General features: G+C 40.6%; 2 protein-coding genes across 4 annotated transcripts in view; one reads left to right on the top strand and one right to left on the bottom strand.

The window, feature by feature from the left end:
• Positions 1 to 20,517, top strand: part of fip1l1a (FIP1 like 1a (S. cerevisiae)) — a 40,177-nt gene extending 19,660 nt beyond the window's left edge. The window contains 2 exon segments of the mRNA XM_085152535.1: positions 3,718 to 3,837; positions 3,929 to 20,517. Coding sequence (XP_085008661.1) covers positions 3,718 to 3,837; positions 3,929 to 4,049 — 241 coding nt within the window. The 3' untranslated portion in view covers positions 4,050 to 20,517.
• Positions 4,382 to 20,875, bottom strand: part of lnx1 (ligand of numb-protein X 1) — a 35,081-nt gene continuing 18,587 nt past the window's right edge. For 2 of the 3 annotated variants that reach the window (XM_085152530.1, XM_085152532.1), the window contains 9 exons: positions 16,382 to 16,635; positions 14,174 to 14,329; positions 12,257 to 12,465; positions 11,768 to 12,181; positions 10,865 to 10,999; positions 7,564 to 7,741; positions 6,216 to 6,462; positions 5,489 to 5,647; positions 4,382 to 5,383 (listed from right to left, as the gene is read on the bottom strand). In XM_085152530.1, the coding sequence (XP_085008656.1) occupies positions 5,248 to 5,383; positions 5,489 to 5,647; positions 6,216 to 6,462; positions 7,564 to 7,741; positions 10,865 to 10,999; positions 11,768 to 12,181; positions 12,257 to 12,465; positions 14,174 to 14,329; positions 16,382 to 16,635 (1,888 nt within the window). In that variant the 3' untranslated portion in view covers positions 4,382 to 5,247. The remainder of the gene's footprint in view (positions 5,384 to 5,488; positions 5,648 to 6,215; positions 6,463 to 7,563; positions 7,742 to 10,864; positions 11,000 to 11,767; positions 12,182 to 12,256; positions 12,466 to 14,173; positions 14,330 to 16,381; positions 16,636 to 20,875) is intronic. The other variant, XM_085152531.1, reaches the window with a different exon arrangement.

The raw sequence follows: 20,875 nt of genomic DNA, 5'->3' as shown, positions 1-20,875 counted from the left end.
TAATATTAAAAAATATGTGAAAGGAGGCTTTTATGCTATAATTTACTCTTACCAACACTGTTTCCTCTGGAGTCATTTGAGTGTGTTATTATATTATTATCTGTGGTGAGATGTTTCTGTGTTAAAACTAATGGCTTTGAGCAAGAACAAATGTGGGCCTAGAGTCCTAGTCCCTGCTGCTAACACAAGAGCTGTCTACAAATATTGAATATATTTAGCTTTTTACTTGCAACAGTTGCCCCTTAAGGCTCTCTCTCTTTCTCTGTGTTGTTCAAGTGAATGATAATAATTACCCCAGCTATGTGTGAGCACACTGTCTGCATAAGCAGTGCATCATCTGTACTTTTCTATAGACTTTTTGGAAAAACGGGACGTGAACAGTGCCTTTAGTGTGATGATTCTTAAAGGTAAGGCAAGATGAGCAAGTTAGATAGAGAGGGAAAAAATTCTTTTAATACACTACTCATTCACTCTTAGCAGTGGGTAAGATTTTCGCTGTATTAAAACTAATGGTGCTGGCAGATTGAAAGATGTAGAACACTGAAGCAGAATGAAAAGATTTTATTTACAGAATTCTAAAATAGGAAACAATGTTTCTTTGAAGGCAGAGAACTAGTTGGTCTCTGTCTGAAAACATAGTGGCCATTAAGGTGGGGATGTAATTGGTGAGGATCCACAGACTTGATGCGTAGAATGCTTGCTGGTAAATATGGAAAACCAAGAGCAGGCAGAAAACCCAAATATAATTACCATAAATCAGTCCAGATATTCGGTAAACTGGTGACTGGGAGAGGAAAAAATGTATGAATATGAGTATATATCAGAGACCATGTAAAATAAAAATACAGTAATGAAGAATATTTCAACATTGCTGAGTTAATTCATGTGGTGGAATATAGAAAAAGAAGAAGAAGAGGCAATGAAAGCACAAGATAATATTCAAACAATCAAACAAAATCATACAAATTTAATTTAAATATAGGTTAACTGAATAGTGTATATTTTTTTAATTTAAAGAAGGAGAGAAAAAAAATGTATCCACATAAATGTAAAAACATAATGTTTAACAAACTATGTTGGAGCTAACCCACGTTGGATATAATGTGTTAGAAAGTAACATTTTCAGAAATGGAGTAATGTAACAAGTTACTGCAATTCAGTAATCACATTACAGTTCCAATTATGTTGTTACTTGCATTATAAAGTTATAAAGTTATCTGCATTCAGGACCGATAGAAAGACAGAAAACATCAAACGTCTATATTTCTATGTACTTGTGTTACAGTCAGCCAATATTGGTTCATGTGCAGGGAGGCAGAAAATGGTGCATGGGTCTACAAATTTTGATGAATGGAGATATGGACACTACATTTATTTTTATTGCATGAAAAGACAAGAGCATAAAGGTAAAGTGGAAACTGCATCCAGGACAGAAACAGCTGCATTTTACTTCTAACTCAACATCGGCACTTTGGAAATATCTGCACAGATAGCATGCTAACACAAAGCCAAGAGCCCACATTGATGTTAAAGCTGAGTGTATGCCACCCTGAGTGCAGCGGCATTTTTTTGAGCACCAATACCTTCACTGGTGTGGATGATTTCACAGCTGTATTTAAATGAATTATAACTACTCCATAACTTCGCCTCAGTGGCCGTCTTTGCTACCACAGTAGTACTGCACCCAAACGAACTTTTCTTGCCACTCAGTCCGCATTCTTTCATGATGCTTTCAGGTATCTGAATAATTTATCACTCAATGTTCTTCCAAACACTTCATTGCAGTAGGCAAAATCCTCCAGTGTTTTCCTTTCTTATAAGTGGCAAGATGATGAGTTGAGGTACATTTGCTACTTCTGTTGATTTGTTCTAATAGAAAATACGTTTTCTCGCAAGAACACTATCTGAGACTAATATCATCTGAACGTTATTCATGTCCCTCCATACTAAAACAACAATTTTTAGCATGGTTTCTTGCATTTTTACAAAATGAGAAACTATGCTAGCAGCTTAACCCTTTGATATTTACAACCAAGTCAAGTTACTTAAATATAGTAATTAGTTACTAATTACTGATTACTTCTCCAAGAAAGTAATCCTGGTACTATACTAATTACTTATTTTCAAAAGTAATTAGCTACTTTATTACTTAGTTACTTTTTAAAAACATAATCCATCATATAATATTGAACCAAATGAAAAAGCCTCTTTTTTTGTATTATTGGTTTTATTCTTTTAACTATATGCACATTGCATCAAGCAAAAAAATTAATTAAATGCAACAGTCTCTAAGTGGAGGAAATTTGTTTAACATTTAAACCTATTCTCTGCATATTTCAGCATATAAAATAAAAAAAAAAATATTTTTTTGTGTTTACACTCACTCTTTCAAATAGATGCAAGTAAAACACAGCAAAAATGTGCCGCAGCGGTCATGTCACTGGGGGGATCTGGGTGTTTCTCTGTGAATTTCACATTGCTGTGGCAGCGTGATAGGTGCTTGCTCAGATTTGAAGTTTAATTTTTCGCTGTAGAAAGAAATTTTCTTACCACGCAGAATGTACAGGAGATGCTAATGTTCTTGTCACTTTTTACAGAATTAAACTTAAAGTAATGTCAGTACGTCCAAGCTTTAAACCCTGCATGGTTGTACTCTCTCCCGCACTCCATATTATCCATTGTTAATCTACACACGTCTGTTGCACACGTCGCATGTTCGTACATCATTGTCAGGAAACACTGTCACAAACAAACTCACGGTTTAGTAACGCAGCATGTTTATGGGAACGTAACAGTAATCGAATTACTTTTTTGCAATAGCAATCCCTTACTTTACTCGTTACTTGAAAAAGGTAATTGGATTGCACTGAGGTGTTACTGACCATCCCTGATAACAACAGAGGAATTTCTCATCATTTTTCAGTTGTAAGCAGTGTTCTAGGTGGTTTGACCGACAGTTTAACAAGCTGCCAGCATAATGGGATAAAATCCATGACATCAAATATTACAAAACAGAGCCATTACATTGGTCCAATGTAATAAGTACCACAATAAAAATAGGTTTACTGGCCAAAAAAAGCAGTGTGTAAAACATGTTTAAACATCCTGTTTTCAGGCATTTTTAGCTATTTTTAATAGGATATTTAGTACCTAGAGAGAAAATCAGGCAGAGAATTGGGGAGTGACACGCCTGGATCAGCTTTTTCCTGGTCTTTAAGGTACCTCAGGGTGCTCGATGTAGACACAGAAAAGACCATCTCACTCACTTATAGAACCATTGGACTATAAATTTTAAACCATACATGTTTGCAGCTGCTTTGTCCAATATGTCTCCACTGCTGATTTACACTGTTCACCATGTTCTTGCATGTGTGTTTCCAGAGGTCATATGAACACTAGAATTTAAAACTTATAGGTAACTGCAGTGTGGATGCGTGGCTTTTATGTACAAGGCATGCTGTGACACTTGTGTTGGGCTCTTTGTTACTCAAAGTGGAAGCCAGGGGGAGGTTATAAAAGCTAACACAGTGGTTACAGTTTTAATCCCTTGAGTCATGACTTATCTCTCTTTCACTGGAGCAAGAGAGCAGCAGTCTTCCTGTGGGTCAACAGGCCTTTTTTCCCCCCCTTTTGTGTTATGTCCCAATGAGAAACCCTCAAGTTTTATCAGTAAGTAATGTAAGAATAAAATAAAAACCATTTTGTTTTCTGCAACAGGGAAGCACAAATGAAGCACAGGGCGCCTAGGAACCAAGGGCACAAGTATCGCTGTGACAGAGGCAGTGGAAAAAAGAGAAAGAGCAACAAAGATGATGGATCACGAAAAAGATCAGAAAGGTCTAATGAGAAACAAGCGCACTAACAGATATGTAAAAGGATGAAAATACTAGAACTATCCTTAAGGATCATTATCTTGTGTCTTCAACAGCAGCAGTGTCAGGAGCAGCAGAAGTAGCAGAGATGTTGGTGGGAATGGGGACAGGAGACACAAACAGAAAAGAAACAGAAAAGCCAAGACATGTAGGAAGAACAAGGAAACCAGCAAGTAGTTCTCTCCTAACAAAAAAATTAATTAAAATCTGACTGACTTTCAGTCTCCCAGCCCGATTAACAGAGAACTGCCCTATGGCCTCTTACATTATATTGTTTCGCAAAATTAATTAATAGATAACATCGTTCACAAATTAATATTTTCAGTACTTATAATTCATTTAAATTAATAATTTTATTTGAAAAACTAAGGATAATTTCATGAATGTTTAGTACAGTATGCTTTCAATGTTTCTTTTTCTGTTGATTTTCTTCATATGAAGGGAATGTATACATGTAGCTTTGTGAATCCCAGGGTGATATGCTTTTAATCATCTTTGTCACAGCAACCAATTTTTCAAATGATTTTATTGATCAGTTAACCAAATGTACCATCAGATATACTACACAGGCCGAAGCGTGACAGATAGAACTGCAGTAGATGGGCCTCAGCCCTTCCACTGATACACAGAAGTCTTTTTTTTTTTCTTAAATGTAAGAAAATTAGTAAGGCCTCCACACTGTTATCTAATTAAATATCTTTTAACATGTTATGAACACATTAATCCTTTATTTTTTTCATATATTTTCTTTGCCAGTGGTTTGATAGTTTAGCCATAGCTTCTGACATAACATAAAAAACCTCACAGACTACTACTTGGCAACGTGTCTTCAGATCAACAGATGAAGATGACAACCACTGTCAGTACAAACAGAATAAAGCCTACATTAAAAGGCCATACAACAAACAAACAAAATAAACATATTACAAGTGCTTGGATCTTTTTTAGACACCCAACAGTTACAGTAGAGAAATGTGAGTCCAACTTAACGCATATCCTAACATATAACTACTGGAATTGGCAACATGTTGTGTCTCCTGTCGGTACTCCCACTCGATGCCAGAGAATGATCATGTCCTCTAAACTGATAACACCCAACATCTTAGTTAAAAGTGTCTCAAGCCTGGATCCTCCCAGTTCAGCATTTTCTGAGGGGCACGTTAACCTCTGGTAACAATCCAGTCTTATGTCCTTCCCCCTCCAAACTCCTGCCGAAGTCACGGCTGTCCATCAGACGTGAGGTATCCAAACAGCTACACGACTATTCTAAGCTCCTCCCTCACAGCCAAATTAGGTAGTCAGCCAGACTAAAGCTCTGCCTTTGACATTCCTTGGTCACTGCCACCGAAACAGTGCTGGATAGCTTAAAGCACTGCTACAGCAGGCTACCAGGCCAGGACACTATGGTCAGGGTGATTCTGCCACGGAGCTCCTTCAGAAGGCGAACCAGTGCTGTGTGCGTCATCCCCCAAGTACTCTTTCCATTCACCTCAAGCAGGATGTCCCCACACCTACACAGACAGAGAAATGGGACTTGAAAATGATCTTCTTTGACTTCTAAAACATTTTGCTCATGGGCAGTTGTGGAAAAAAAGTGATATGCAACGAGCAGATACCTTATCCTGCCATCATTGTAAGCTGGTGTCCCCTCCACAATCGAGCGGATGAAAAAGGATTGATTGCAGTTGACCTCTTCCTGACCTCCAACAATACTGAAGCCCAGGCTGCCCGAAGTGCTCCGCCGCAGGACGATGTCTTTGCAGCAGTAGAGATGCCTGCATGAGCCAAGAGGGAGATTAATCACACTAATCTCTCAACGGCATCTTTAGATTACACATACTGTGCATCTATACTGAGCATGTGTGCTGTAGATAGTGCTGAAATGAGCCCCACTCTAAAGAGAAAGGCCTGGCTAACCTTTGAATGCAGGTGTGATTTGGACTTTGGACTGTGATTTGGTGCACTACTGATACAAAGCTAAATTTTCACTGTGACTTAGTGCTTGGTTTCTTTGCATCTGTTTCATCATACTTTATAAAACTAGGAGCAGCAGTTGTTTGTTGTTATCAGTACACAGCTGTCTTCCTAACACACCTTCTAAATCCATATGCTAGGAACATAGAGAAAGTTTAACTGATATCTTAGTGGTAAATATTTAAGCTGAAAGGTTAGTTTTAAAAGTATAATGAGCATTCCTTTCCCAGCTGGCTTTGTCAAAATTTCAGTTGGCACCAGCTGGCAGAGGTCACAAGGACCGGTGTGAGGGGTTTAATTTATACTGGCCTCAGAAAAAGCATACAATTGTAAATGGAGATGATGCAAAGGCAGCAGTGGGCACTCTACCTGGGTAGCTGCAGCCATGACACCCACAGTGGGGAGTAATCGTCATTAGGCACCGGGCTCTTCATGCTGTCTGTAGGTGATGGCGTAAGACAAGGTGGCAATGTGCAATCTTGCACAAAGTCCTCTGGAGGACGCATCTCCAAAACCTTGAGCACAACAGGAGAGGAGGTGTTCTTCAAATTCGCCACGGCCTCACCTCGTGTTACCCCCGTCAAATCCATGCCATTCACATTTAACAAAATGTCACCTGCAGGGGAAGATATAGACAGCACAACTCAAGCTCTGCCTGGGGCTGATGATACCCTCATAACAGCTTCAAACAAGACGTGGGACACATCATCTGCCTATTTAATATTCATCAACCTCCACGCTAGAAGACAAAGAGATGGAAACTAAGCACCACCTGTGCTTTAAAAAGCCTCCTAGTGATGAAAGTGGTGCAAAGATAAATTGATAATCGCAGAGTCCATCTTGCTAGTAAGCAGCTCAAAGGACACATTTGCCCTGTGAGGATATGCAAATACAAATTAACACTCCATTACAAAACGCAAACATGTTTCATAACCGTACAAAAGGAGACAGCTGCTGCTGCTCTGTCCCTTATGAATACAATAATGTGCACCTTGAACCATGAATAGGACAACCGACTCAATTTACTTCTATTTTTATTAAACCTTCATACTGTACTTCTTATCACCCATCCCATCTCAGCATTTCTCTCAATCCTCTCATAACCAGAGTTTAAGGCATTGAGATTGAGAGTAATGAAAGGCCTAATATGGTTCTATTTTAAGGTGAATATGCAGGAATCAGCATTTGGGGCTAAAAATCTTCCACTCTCCCTGCCTTCAGTAGCATTATGGGATTTTAAGGCTGCTGCCCTTCCATACAGCTATTGTGTGTCTCTTCATGTTTTGCTGGTTCGGTCTTGACGAATTTCATGTAGCAAAATAATTAGATACTTGACAAATTCTCTTCTGCATTGCAATTGGAGTACAAGTCTCGAGCACTGCTATGCTAATGTTTGTTTGTGTTTTTGTTTAAATCTCTTAGAGCCAATTTGCGGAGCACTGAACCACAGCAGCACCGGAGTTTTCTGTTGCATGAATAACCTTCATAATGAAACATGAGCCTGAAATGTGCATCAATCACCCCGTCTGTTCTTTACAAGTATTCATCACCAAACCCACATAAATACTGACAGAATTTTTATGCAATGAAACTCATGCTTAATCCACTATATGAGTAATTATTTGCACAGATTACAGACTGGTTCAACATCACATTTCTTCTGAAATACATGAGTAATATTCTAATGATTACATAATTAGATGACAACTCATTTTACCTTTGCGTATGGAGCCCTCTTGTCCCACCACTCCATCAGGGTCCACATTTGTAACGTAGATGGGGAGGTCCCACCCTCGGCTGGACATGCCGCCCGCCACTGTCATACCCAGAGAGTCATGCGGCTCCTTATTTAGACTTACTGTCTTCTCATAACATGCAGGCTTTTGACAAGAGTCCTTTACAGGAGACAGAAAGCAGACAGACAAATAGTTGAAGTAAAGAGTTTTTTGTAAAGTGACTGATTTTAAAAACAACCAAGGTTGTTTTTTATTCCTTCCCCTAATATCCCGTTTTCTTTTCCAATTGTGATGTTAATGGACATACCACACATTCAGAACTGATGCTGTCACTGTGGTGTTTTGAGTGTCCGCATGCACAGTCACTCCAAACATAATAATGACTTACACCAAGGGCATCTTAAATAAATTATATAATGTAATTAGATTTAGATGTAGTGCATTTGCATAATAATGAGGAGCGTTTTCTGTGAGACTTGCAATAATGGTAGAAGTCACATGAATGCCACCCATGCTGGGTTATGGGAACAAGAGCCCAATAACATAGACACAGTTAAAAGGTGATTGATGAATGTCCTCATCAGCATAATTGGTTAATGTATAATATATGGTGGTTATTATGGTAGGACATTAGGCAGCTCAAGTGCCTCCTCAGTCTTTGTCCATTTTGAATACAGAGATTCATACACAGAGTCGTGATGTGTTATTTGATGTTTTGAACGAGGCATTGCATGGGATAAAGTGAATGAGGTTTTATTCATAGCAAGTGTGTGAGTCATATGAGGCAGAGTTGAATACTAATGAATAACACATGGACACACTGAGGTTGGTGGGATGTAGCTTGTCCTGCTTTGCTAATGTGCCACATTCACACGTTTTAGCTGCAGTCACAACACGAGATCACTTGACTGACCTTATGGCATGACAGTGCGAAAACTGAGCACATTACCTGGCTTTCATATGAAAGCACTGTCAATTCTGGTTGTTTTTTCCCAGATTATTTGATGGCTTTTGATGAACAATAATGCTGTGTAGTGAGCAGAGTTTGTTACTTCCCAGCACAGCGAGCTCACATAAGATATTTTGTCATCTCTGTTCTTTATGCTTAGCCAAGCAGCTAGCTATTTCGTGTGGTGATTAAAGAACAACCACCTGGAGTTCAAAAGAAGGATTTCTTCTGTGGCGTGCCAGTTATTTTTACCAGATTTGTTTTAGGCAAAATGCTGGATAGTTGTTAAATAGACTGGCCTCTTAGTATGTACACAACTTAAAGACTGAATTTAGAAGCTGGTGCAGTCAGTGTGACATGACCCACTGGTTAGTGGGTAATGTGCAATCTTGAAGCTTCTGGTTGAGCATTTTGCTCAATCCCATCTTGGTGTTTTTAAACCTGGTGTGACAAGTAAAGGCTGAATAAGTAGCTTACAGACACGGCATTCATACAGTGTTAACCTAAAGCACATCCTGATTTATCAATATGTTTTACACTACTGGAGTAATAAAACAAAAAGATGTGAAACTAGCACTTAACATGTTAAACTTACCAGGAATGTATTTAGTGAAGTCATAGAACAAATGAGGTCATTTTCCTGTAAACTTCTATGCATTTGGATGAAAGTCAGGATATGGCCCCTGATGGCTGCATAATGAAGCAGAGTATTGTACTTCTCATGTCTTGGAATATGTCTTGGCCAAACCACACGAATCCCTACTATTATAAATTAAATCACTCAGGTATAACATATAAGCTGACACTGGCAAAAATATTATGATTCAGTTAATATTGTGCTGTCCTAACTGGACTATTACTGGTTTGTCAACACTGCCCTAGACCACTGAACAATGTCCCCAAAACTAAAGATTCATGAAGCAGCATTATCTCTATAGATGTCACCTTTGGTTTGACAATGAATAATTTCTTATCAGTCACTTCTCAAGCAGCCGCGTTAAAGATATAATCAAAGATATATAAAAATATATGCATTTACATGTTTTGATCCCGGTGACATTGAAAGAGGAGGAACTCTCCACAAGATAGTCAAAGGAGCTTGCAAAGAAAAGCGTCTGGACTTCTTTAAGTTACTTGAAGACGTTTCACCTCTCATCCGAGAAGCTTCTTCAGTTCTAAGGTCAAATGGTGGAGAGTCCCAGATATAACCCTAGTGGGAGTGTCCCCCCACAGAGGGACAAAAGGACCCCCTGATGATCCTCTAATCGCCTGAGCCAAGGTGTGGAACTGGGTGTGGGTCCCAATCAGCCAGAGAAGGCGAAAGAAGCCATCTATGTCCACTGTGAGCGACCATCTTTGAACAGAGGCGGTGGTTTACGACACCAACTCTCTGCCATCTATAATCCAGTTTTGAGATCCCTTCCCAGACGCCTTAAGGCCCACTCACACCCTGGGCCATCTGACCTCAGGAATTCGCATGATAAGGTGGGGCCAGGTTTCACAATGAAATCACCCGAAACTCTGGCTGATTGGGACCCACACCCAGTTCCACACCTTGGCTCAGGCGATTAGAGGATCATCAGGGGGTCCTTTTGTCCCTCTGTGGGGGGACACTCCCACTAGGGTTATATCTGGGACTCTCCACCATTTGACCTTAGAACTGAAGAAGCTTCTCGGATGAGAGGTGAAACGTCTTCAAGTAACTTAAAGAAGTCCAGACGCTTTTCTTTGCAAGCTCCTTTGACTACGATGACCTGGATGACTGAGAACCTTCACAGACTCTCCACAAGATACTGTACTGTATATGCAAAATATCCCCTAAGTAGAGATCTGTAAGGAAGTTTGTGTTTATAGTGATAAAATATTGTGGCAAAGACAAAAAGTATCGCAAACTTTCTTTTTTGTGCCAATTACATTCAAATTTGAAATCAGACAAATTCTACTTATAGCAGGAAGCCAAAACAATTGCCTCTTAAAAATCAAAACAAGAGGGAATCGATCAACCTGAAATTATACCACGAATTTTCACCTTGGCTCTGTCGTAGAGCAAGATAAACCCTTACTGTTCAAAAAACAGTAAGGGTTGGGATGTCTTCTTTGTGGTGAAAAAAATAGGAGACCGATGGGGGTGCAACACACAACAGCTTTCCTGCTGTACTGCTTGAATGACATACTCAGCTTTGACTGGAGAATAATACCTCCATGGATCATTTGCACCTGAAAGCGAATATTTATCACGGGAAGGGGAGTCGGGGGAACAAAGCTCCTCTGTGTATCAGTACCGTCCTTGTCTCTTGTGTGTGTATATATATGTGTCTGTATGAGCTTCTCACCAGCAGTGTTTGCTCTAGATCCACAGGGGAATATGGTGGGGGACCATCCATGCCCCACGGATCTTCTTGTATGAGGTCTGGAGTGGGCAGGCAGATCTGACGAGACACTATGAAATGGACGCGCTCTTCACTTGCCTAAAGAACAACCACAGAAAAATTTGACATGTGTTGCAGTTAAATGGGGAAATTTATTTTATTCTGAGCGAAAATTTCCGGATAGCTAATCTTCACTGCCACTTTGTCGTAACTCTTAGAACTATACTCCAGGCTGACCTACTCGCATTGACACATCTGCAAGCATACAGCCACACAGACTGGCTGGATACATCCCTCTCCCCGCGCTCTCATTCCTTGGAGAGTTCCACGGGTCTTTCTAGCAAAGAGCTGAGTCCTGAATTAGCCAGTCCAGCTCATTATTGCCTTAATTGGACTAATTTAATTTCTATCCTGGCAGTTCTTAATCTTCGACAGAAAGTGCCTGCTCTGAGAGGCCATCTTGGCTCCACAGAGACTCAGTAGAGCCAGTCAAACAACTCAGACAGGAACTTGGAGCCGAGAGACCCTGCACAGTCAGCCGCAGACACACTGCAATTAACCACTATTAACCAAAAACACACCATCGTTGACTGGCATCAACCAGGATACAGAGGCAGCCACATGGCCCAGTCCATCAGGGAGTAACCACAATTAAATACCATTAACTGCACTGAATGCAGACACAACAGCACAGCACAACACAATTAGCCTGAATCACCACAATTATCTTTAATACCTCAGGGACTCACATTAAGATCACAACACAGTTGTTTATGGTCTGTAACAACATGAAGGGGAATTTGTCACAACTGTGAACTTTCAATGTAATGCTAATGCATGCAGTATTTCCTTGACTTGCTAACAGACCTGAATGAGTAGAGCAGCGTGCTCTGGTGCGCCATAACGTAGATCGTGCCCGTTGATGGCAAGCACGCGGTCACCAATGCACAGTTGCCCATCACGTGCAGCTAGTCCACCCTCCAGCAGGTGAAAGATATACACTCCATGCTCCTCTGGCCGCCTCACGAGCTTAATGCCCAGCTGTTCCTCTGGAGCACTTTTGTTCAGGACCACATGGATGCTATCATCTCTCAAGGGATGATGGGGTAGGCCATGTGATGGGTGGCCCCCAGTGATGTGGCCATGTGGGTGGCCATGCGAATGCGAGCGGTAGCGATGCCGCTGTTCTCTGAGCACGGTTAGCCGGAGGAGTTGGCACGGCTGTTTGAGGGTGGTCACAGCAAAGCAGTGGGGTACGTTGCTAATGTCAATGCCGTTTACCTGAAGGACAAGCGGAAATGTAATTTCACAGAGGACTTTTTATCACTTCCAGCTGCTTTGTTAAACTCACTATACCTTGAGGATCATGTCCCCGGGAAGCAAGCGTCCATCCCGAGCAATGACACCTTCTCTGTAGATATCCTGGATTAGAATGCGAACTAAAGGGGTTTCATTGCCACCGACGATGCTAATGGCCAGTGGCTCTGAGGGATCCACCCGCGTGATCTTAATACTGGTAACTTCACCATCAGGGATCAGGTGATGGAGCTGAGGAAGAGCCACCACTGGGGAAGAAGGAAAAGGCTGTGTTAAGTTCTATTGTACAAAGATCAACAGCCAAAAAGACCCAGCCAAATAAAACAAGAGAGGAAATGGGAGAAAAGGAGAGCGCTGAGAAGGAAAGGACAAACACATCTAGGGAGATAGAGGTATATCGTAGTGTAGAGGTTCAGCAGTGGAGCCAGCTGTCTCTACTCCCTAAGGTTACTAAAACAAACTTGTAGAAGTCAAGAGGGAAAATTTGCTTGGCTGATTATCCTCTGTGATGTTTGTATCATTAGTCACATACATCTGTAGCAAGTATGCTTGGGAAAACCCTCAATTTCACATTTCCACAAAGTTATTACTAGGGTGGGGATGTAAGAAAAGTTGTAATACACGCTAAATTTTTACACAGTACAACTACTTTGATTCACAACAGATTTGTTCCCCTTGTTTTCACCTCAGTACTTGATCATCTGCAAAAAATAAAGGATTCGAGTATAATGCAGACCTCATTATGAGCCTCAGCATTTTTAATGAAAGAGTATGTCTCTTCTAGTTTTATGTCATTCTTTTGTGCAATCCTCCCACATACCCACTGTTGAATTTATTGAATTTTACTAAATGGCAGAATGATTCATTCTGAACAGGACCATGTGGAAATGGGTGGGGGACATTATCTTGGCTGACAGCCTTGGCCAAAGTCTTTAAGAAGTTGAGTTTTTCATTTCATTTCTTATTCCTAAATGCACTGTTTCCCCTTGTATCCCCTTGTAGCCTCAGACACTTGTTCCACACTTCACTGCACTTTTTCCAATACAAAGTCAATATTTTGTCTTTATTGCAGCAGATTGCTTCAAGGGTGGAGAGCACATTAACAGAGACTCACAGCCGTTATGTAATCCTCCTTTCTCTCCATCATTCACCTTTCAACCTCTGTCTTGCTTCATCCTGTCACTTACTTTTTTTACCCACCCCAATGGGACTGCATGATGTGTTTGCTTATTTATTTGTTTTCATTTTATTTTACTCTGCATCCACTCTTCCTTACATTTCTCCAGTACGGAACTACGTCTACTTCACTTTTGCATCCTTCCCGTCTATCTTTGTCTCTCAGTGGCAGGCAATGAATATTTAATCTTTTCTCTCAGCCCCGTCAGTGATGGCCTCTGAGAATAATCTACTCCCAGATCATTCGTCATCCTTCATTCTTACGCAATCCCACGTTCCTTCGTCCAATCACACTGCAATTCCGCTTTAACGTTATACTCTATGGTTGGCTATATTTCCACCACAAGTGCCAGTCTGTAGAGATTACATTAAATATCACTACGGCACATTTTCTTTACTGCATACATACATCTTATGGTTCTACCACGTCTAGAACACTGCTTCCCAGGTGAATATATCATCAAGTTGGTAAGGAATGACAGGATATGGTAGAGTTGAATAGAAGGATGAGATAAAAAAGAAGAACAGGTAGTGGAGACAGAAGGAAGAACATCATCTGCTTTATCTTCAGCGACCTCTGGCCATCCCATCCCTCAGGCTACCATTCTCCCCTGATCTGTCTGCACAAGCTTATGCAATCTACAGCTGAATTATTAAAGAAGCATATGCTACTGTTACACTGTGGGACCCAGTTGTGTCGCCCTCCACATAAAGCTGAGGAAACAAGTATACACATTCGGGGAAACACAAAAACACAGATATAAAGATTTTAATCCATACCTTCCTGTGGCACACTGGAATTCCTGGCATTGTCTCTTTCCTCAGATGTCTCATTGCTAACAGCGTTGCCACTCTTAGTCCTCCTCAAGACGCTGAAGGCCCTGTTCAACCTCCTGAAGGAGCGACTCCTCACTGAAGAGCGATCAAAATTTCTGACTGCAGGGGTGAAAGAGAGGCACTTTAAAGATGACCTCACCCTCAACATGCCCAGACATGTCTGAATCTCACTCACAGCCAATGGAAAGCTTTCTCAGAGCTGCACCAAAGACATTAAGCAATCTGTGATCCTGTTGCAATTACCTGTATAATGCAGGAAGACCTGTTTGAATAATACCCATAACCCTTAAATCTCTAAAGGATCTAAACAGTGCAAAGTGATATTACTAAATAAGAGTGTCCAGTTGTGTTAGGTTTTTGGATTAGCTTCCCTTTTTTTTGTGAAATGAACATAAGAATTACATTGTTCAAAGGTACTCTATTGATCAGCACAGTGCTTTTCTGTGTTGTATCACTAGTTGTGTTTTTGACTTTCTAAAGTGAGCTTAACACTCCACCTTGCATACAAATGGTGGGTTAGCTTTGGAAGCCTCATTCCCTAACTCTGATTCAACTCTGGATTAGGGGGACTGTGCTTGATATTTAGGGAACTTTTTGAAGCTTCCACTCGCACTTCAAACTTGCAGCATGGAGGTTAGCAGCCAGAAACTGAAATTTCTTTTTGTAGTACAAACAATTAATGGAATTTCTTATATGAACAACCAAGTGGAATGTCATGGTTGTCCTGTAAAAGAGACTGTCTCTTCCCTCCACATTTGAGTGTGTCCATTTGGTATTTTTATTTCTGCTGTGGTCATAGTGCATGCCTTATCAATGAGTTTTGAGAGACCACAAACTGCCTCTCAGGCTGAACAATGCTTTTATTTTTTTTGCACTGTTAAAATAGAGAGCTCAAAAAGAAAAACCGCATTCCAGCTACAAATTTCACCATATTCAGGTAATGTGTGAGTCGAGGCTGTAAGAAAATACTTCTACTCCCCCAAAGAAACAATGATATTAGCAAATAAAATAATGATACTCAAGTCAAGGTACCTCTTGTTATGAATCCAAGTGTAGCATATTAGAAACTGGAAGCAATACATTAAATAATCGTGCTTATATTTGTTTACAAGTAAAATTTTGGAGAAAACACTGGGGCCCACTTAATTTTTTTTTACTTTTTCTGATATAACAGAAAACTTTTCTTCCCCCTTTGGGCTATGTTTATGTTTGTTTTGGCAAGTTTTAAAAAATTCAAATCTTTTGAAATGCGTTCAGCTGATAGTCCTTTAATTAATAAACCAAATCCGTGCACAGTAAAGTTATATGGTTGATGATGGTTACAACCACAGTAGTGGACTCTAGCGACTGGTACCAAAAGGGACCCTCCCAGAGAGGCTCTTGTCTGTACTTGTACTTTGCCTTTTAGGCTACAGGAGCTTCCATTGAAGACAGAAGCCCCAGACCGGCTGCTCGGAGCACGGGACAGCAAGCTTCTGCAATGCCCCCCCCTCCCTCTGCAGGCCCATGGAGATGTGAAGGCTCCTGACAGCCACATTATTCTTTAAAAGCGCGAGCCGCTTCTGGAGCTGACAGCTTGTTCAGCAGTAGTGGAGCTTGTGGTGGTGGCGGAGGGTGCTCAGTTGATCAGACCTAAAGTGCTGGTGCAGCGTCATTTGGTTTCCCCACTGCCTATGCGCTTACTTTAGCAGAGCAATGGACGGGCAGATAGGAACACTCGTGACTGCTTCCTGGTTTCACAGGTGGGAGAAATGAGGGAAGAGCTGCGATCACGTCATTGGGCATTAACACACACTTGCACAGGCTATATTTAACCTACCTCTCCTTCCATTTCTCCTTGACTGCATAATGTGCCTGCATCTCGGTGACTTTGTCTCTATGTGTTTCTCTGCTTTTTTCCACAGAGAGATTTTATAGATTGGTGAAACTGGTGTTATGTGTCATGTCATCTGCGGGTGTAAATGTATGTATGAATACAGATCTTTGGTGCTTGGTTTTGACTGCAGACCGTGTAACTGTGACTGGAGATCTCTGTACTCGGTTTTCAGTTGTCACTATGGCAAACAGACACCTTTTTAGCTCTTTCTCTTGCCAGATAACGTCATATGGCATTGAACATGAGCACACACAAACATCTATTCGCCCACTCACACTCACTCTTCTTTGTGCTACTCCGAGCAGCCAGGCTAGTCGTGCTGCCTGACTGACTATTATCCTCCATGCTGGGGTCAAAGGCAGGGTTGACCAGACCCGGTTCATCTGACAGGAGGGCCACAGCAGCAGAAGTGGGGCCATCATTGGGCAGGGTGGCAATGGTGAGTTCTGAAGTGCTGTCAGTGCATTCGCCCTCCTGCGAGCGTCGCTTTCTGTCTGCTGAGAGCCCATAGTGAGATGCTCCTTTACACCTACACACACGAAAAACAAAATGTCAGTAGCAAACTCAAGTTACAAAGTGGCTGCAATTATTACTAGACGTGTTGATAAATTGATGACATTGATGATGTTTTAAAACATGCTCCAACTCCCTAATAAACTGAATTCTGAAGCAGTCAGAGTGAAAGTCAACACATTTACGTTAGCAGCCAATGAAAAGGTCAGACTCTCAAGACAAATGCAAGCAGATTTCAGCATGTCCTCCACCCTCAGGCTTTATTCATGCCGACCTATATCTTCTGCTCGGGGATGGCCTCACACAAAGGCTGCTTATCTGACCTTAACACTCAGACAGCACCTCTCTGAGATACCACACAGCCTGCACAATAAACCACAACAACATATGGTAAGGGAAGATACATTTTCTAGCTCTCGCATTTAGAATTCATCTGTCACGCCATCTGAGGATGCTCTAAAAATTTCATACTTACTCTCACAAAGAGAAAAAAATATCTAAAAAGAGTTTTTGTAGCGTCTTTGTGACAGTATGTGCAATCACATGTAGGTTGGGTTTTCTGCTTTGAGTGTGAGCGTCCCTGACAGATGATTGAATACAAATGCAAGAAAGAGAGCGGGTAACTGACACAACATGTGAATATAAAACAGAAGTTGTTTGATAGTTGTTTTTCTCCAAAACAAATCTAATTCCTAAGTTCCAGCTGTCAAGAACACAGATGCAACACATTTCCACAGTGTGTCATACATAGATACACATACAATTATACACACATAGTGCTACAAGCCATGAAAGGCTTTTCACACTGACAATATTAAATTGGGAATGTTTGTGTGCGAATTAAAGATATCCCTACAGAGCATGGTATTCTATTGCTGCAGAGTTTTCTTCCATCTGAAAGTCATAAAGGCTTTGAGCTGATGCTTCGTCAGACGCAGGAATAACTCTGGCTTGTCTCTCCGGCTGTCTCTGTGGAGCCATCAGCACAAACATTAACTGGGTTTTAATGAGCTGGATCAAACCCAGGCTTTGCTTCAACAGTAGCTCAGAAAAACAAGAGAAGCAGCACCCATTCTCCTGTGCTGTGGTCTGACAGGTAGGATATTAAACCAAAAAGGAGATGTAAATGAAAGCAAGGTACAATCGTGGCCATCATAGCAGTTACAAAAAGAAACTAGATTACTCACTGAGCCAGGTAAGCCATTAGCCCCTTAAGGGCACCACATCACTGGAAGTGGTATTTTGTCTCTATAATAAATATGTCTCAGTGGGGCATGCTGCTTTCTGCTCATATTTGGCAAGGAAAATAACCGAATCCTGAAGTAGATTCTACTTCCAAGCTGTAGTCAGGTACAACAATACACAAAGCTGAAATGCCCATTGATCTTCCTCTGACCTCAGAAACGTACTACTGCGTTACGTCGCATGTGTCTGCCTGCGTGTGGGCTGTGCCACGGTGTGTTATTCTTGTTCATTCAGTTAGTAAATTGAACGCTATCAAGCATGTCCATGCAGCAACATACCACTTAACTGAGTGAAGTGGCTGAATAGAGTAATATTGCAATCAAGAGGAGAGGAGAGGGCAGCTCTGCAGTCTTGAGGGGCAGAAGCTTTCCTCACGTCACTCACTGTCAATTAGAAAGCTTAAATCTAAATTCAGCTTGTGCACACTGCTCTGAAAGCAGAAACTCCCCACCTGTGCACAAATATACATGGAAACAATACATATATGCACATGGTACAAAGTGAACTTTTCTCTTAAATGCAACACAGAAACTGAAAATTGCAAAACAACTTGTGAACATAAGTGACGATTTTAGATGTCCTATCATCGTCACCTGATTATATAAACAGATTAGTATTTTTAAGACTCCAGAGTCCAGAAGCTCTTGTGAGATATTATGTGTTGCAAATAACCACGGAAAACCTTTTGGCCTTTATATTTTTACTGGCACCATTGAAGGGCAAAGCCATGCAGCACTAATCAGAGTGAGGAGAGCATTAGTCATCCTCCTGTATGTTAGTAGTGCTTTAAAGACGGCATTGCTGGATTGACAGTTGATGGCTTGGTTGGTGGCTAATTTATTATTCAGATGGTGCTGGTTGAAATATCCCTTACCATAAGAAAACATTGCGAGGATCAGTGGTGAACTGACCAGTGTAACCATTTACATACTGTACTGAAGTACAACTTTTATGTATTTGTACTTTATGTATTTCTATCCTATGATATTGGTAGTTTCTTATTCGATTCCACTGTATTCTGGAGGCAAAGCTTGTACTTTAAACTCCGCTAGATGAATTTCATGGCTATAGTTATCATTAAATGCAAATTTAGATTAGAAATATAAAATATAATCACACTTGCAAATGATGATTATTATAGATTAAACTACTCAGCAATATAAAAAGTAATTACGGTTACTTCCAGCTGAAGTATTAACCTTACATGAATTAATGAATGAGTGATCCAGGAATTTAATGTACCCTATATAACAGTGAAACTGGACATTTTGCATTATCAATAACTATGCTTTGATATTAATTAAATGGTATTTTGACGTTTCCTTTGAACGTTTTTATACTGTAGCATTACTGCTTTTTGTTGTGAGAGATCTCAGATATTCTTTTCAACAGTGTACAAAACAGCTTAATCAAAAATGTTTTTAGATTTTAACGCAGTACAACTTTTCCTGTAATGCTATTTGTATTAAGGCACTGGGCACTGGACAACAGCCTGAAAATCGTGCTCGATATTTTCTAAGCCAATTTGCAACGCTGGATTTATTCCTGATAGAATTTTCTGGCTTCCCATGGTTCCCTCTTAACTACTTCTTGGCCCCCTGTCTGCCATCACACAGAAAAAATAAATACATCCTGGAATCACTCAGCCTGCAAAAAAGGCGGGGTTGTTTGGATGCAAGAATCAGAATCATGGCGTTAGATTCTCAGTTAACATCGATGCATCATGCATTCGTCATACAGAAAACTACTTAAAAGGATGAAAGAAGAAGACTTTTAGTTAGGCCTTAATTTTCTTAATATTATAGTAGGTTATGTTAATGCAGCTCTGGCTATTTCTGTAAAACAATGTCCTTTTTTATTTCAAGTGTTTCTGACTTACATGTGTGACTGCTTTTCTCCACACATTGATTTCACAGGTATTGTACTGTGTATAAGTAGTGGTCATGGCGAATATATGGAGTTCAATACTTAGACAACATTCTCCTGTTTTTTGCATGAGTAGTGGAAAACGGAAAACCAAAGTCAGCCTGTGGAAACGTGCAAATACTATTGAATACGGGTTCATTCAGTTTTTACAGACCACCCAAATCTAGGAAAAAATGTCAGAAAAAAATTAACGAATGCCGTCTACACACCAGCTTTGAATGTGTGCGTTACCAACAGATCACCTAAGATCTTGAAGGCTTCATTTCTTGCGCTGTGATGGGTCTCAGATAAAGACATGACAGAAATATATCGAGACCCCTTACACTTTGAAACGTATAGGCGTCATAAAACAAAGTCTGTGAGATAGCAGCATAGCGCTATTGTTTAGTTTGGGACCAGTTTATTAAAGGCTTTGTCTTCTGTTAATTAAAATCTCCTCTCTTTTCTTTAGGGAATAGGAGTTGCCTTAAAACCATAGCCGTATCTCTGCTGCTTAGAGTTTTAATGTCTGTCTTTTAATGCTAAGTCCAGAATCTGCACTACATGAGGTTGAAGGCAGGGAAGCATGATAGAAAGCCCTTGTCTCTCTCACCAGGGTGGTCCTGCAACCTTAGAGCCAAAGAAAATGAGCCAATTAAGTCTGTACACCGGAGAGGTGAAGTGCATATCCACAGAGAAATACACAAACAGCATACACTTCTCTTTATTTCCATTTTTTTTTTTTTTTTTACATAATATCATGAAACATATCCTTTTATTTTAAAAATGGGACTTTGAGTGCCTATGCAAAGCTGTTTTTCGGCATCATGTTTCAGGAGATGATCACTCAGCTTAGAGGATGCTCATTAGCACTGCAGTATACTTGTCCTGGTCAGCCTCAGTTATCACATCATCTCTCTAAACCCCAGGATCTGTGACAAGATAAAGAGCGAAGACACCAAAATACCTTAGCACTCAGCCCCTCCTGCTCCCTTTTACGCAAGTACCCTCCCCTCCTTTTCCCCGCACTCTTTCCAGAGCAATAACAATTACCCATGATGCTTTCGGAGACACGCTGATCGTGCCCAAGCGCCCTGGCTCTTGTG

The sequence above is a fragment of the Neolamprologus multifasciatus genome, chromosome 23 (assembly GCF_963576455.1).
Source record: "Neolamprologus multifasciatus chromosome 23, fNeoMul1.2, whole genome shotgun sequence".
Classification (NCBI taxonomy): Eukaryota; Metazoa; Chordata; class Actinopteri; order Cichliformes; family Cichlidae; genus Neolamprologus; species Neolamprologus multifasciatus.
This window is presented reverse-complemented; position numbering and strand designations above follow the sequence as displayed.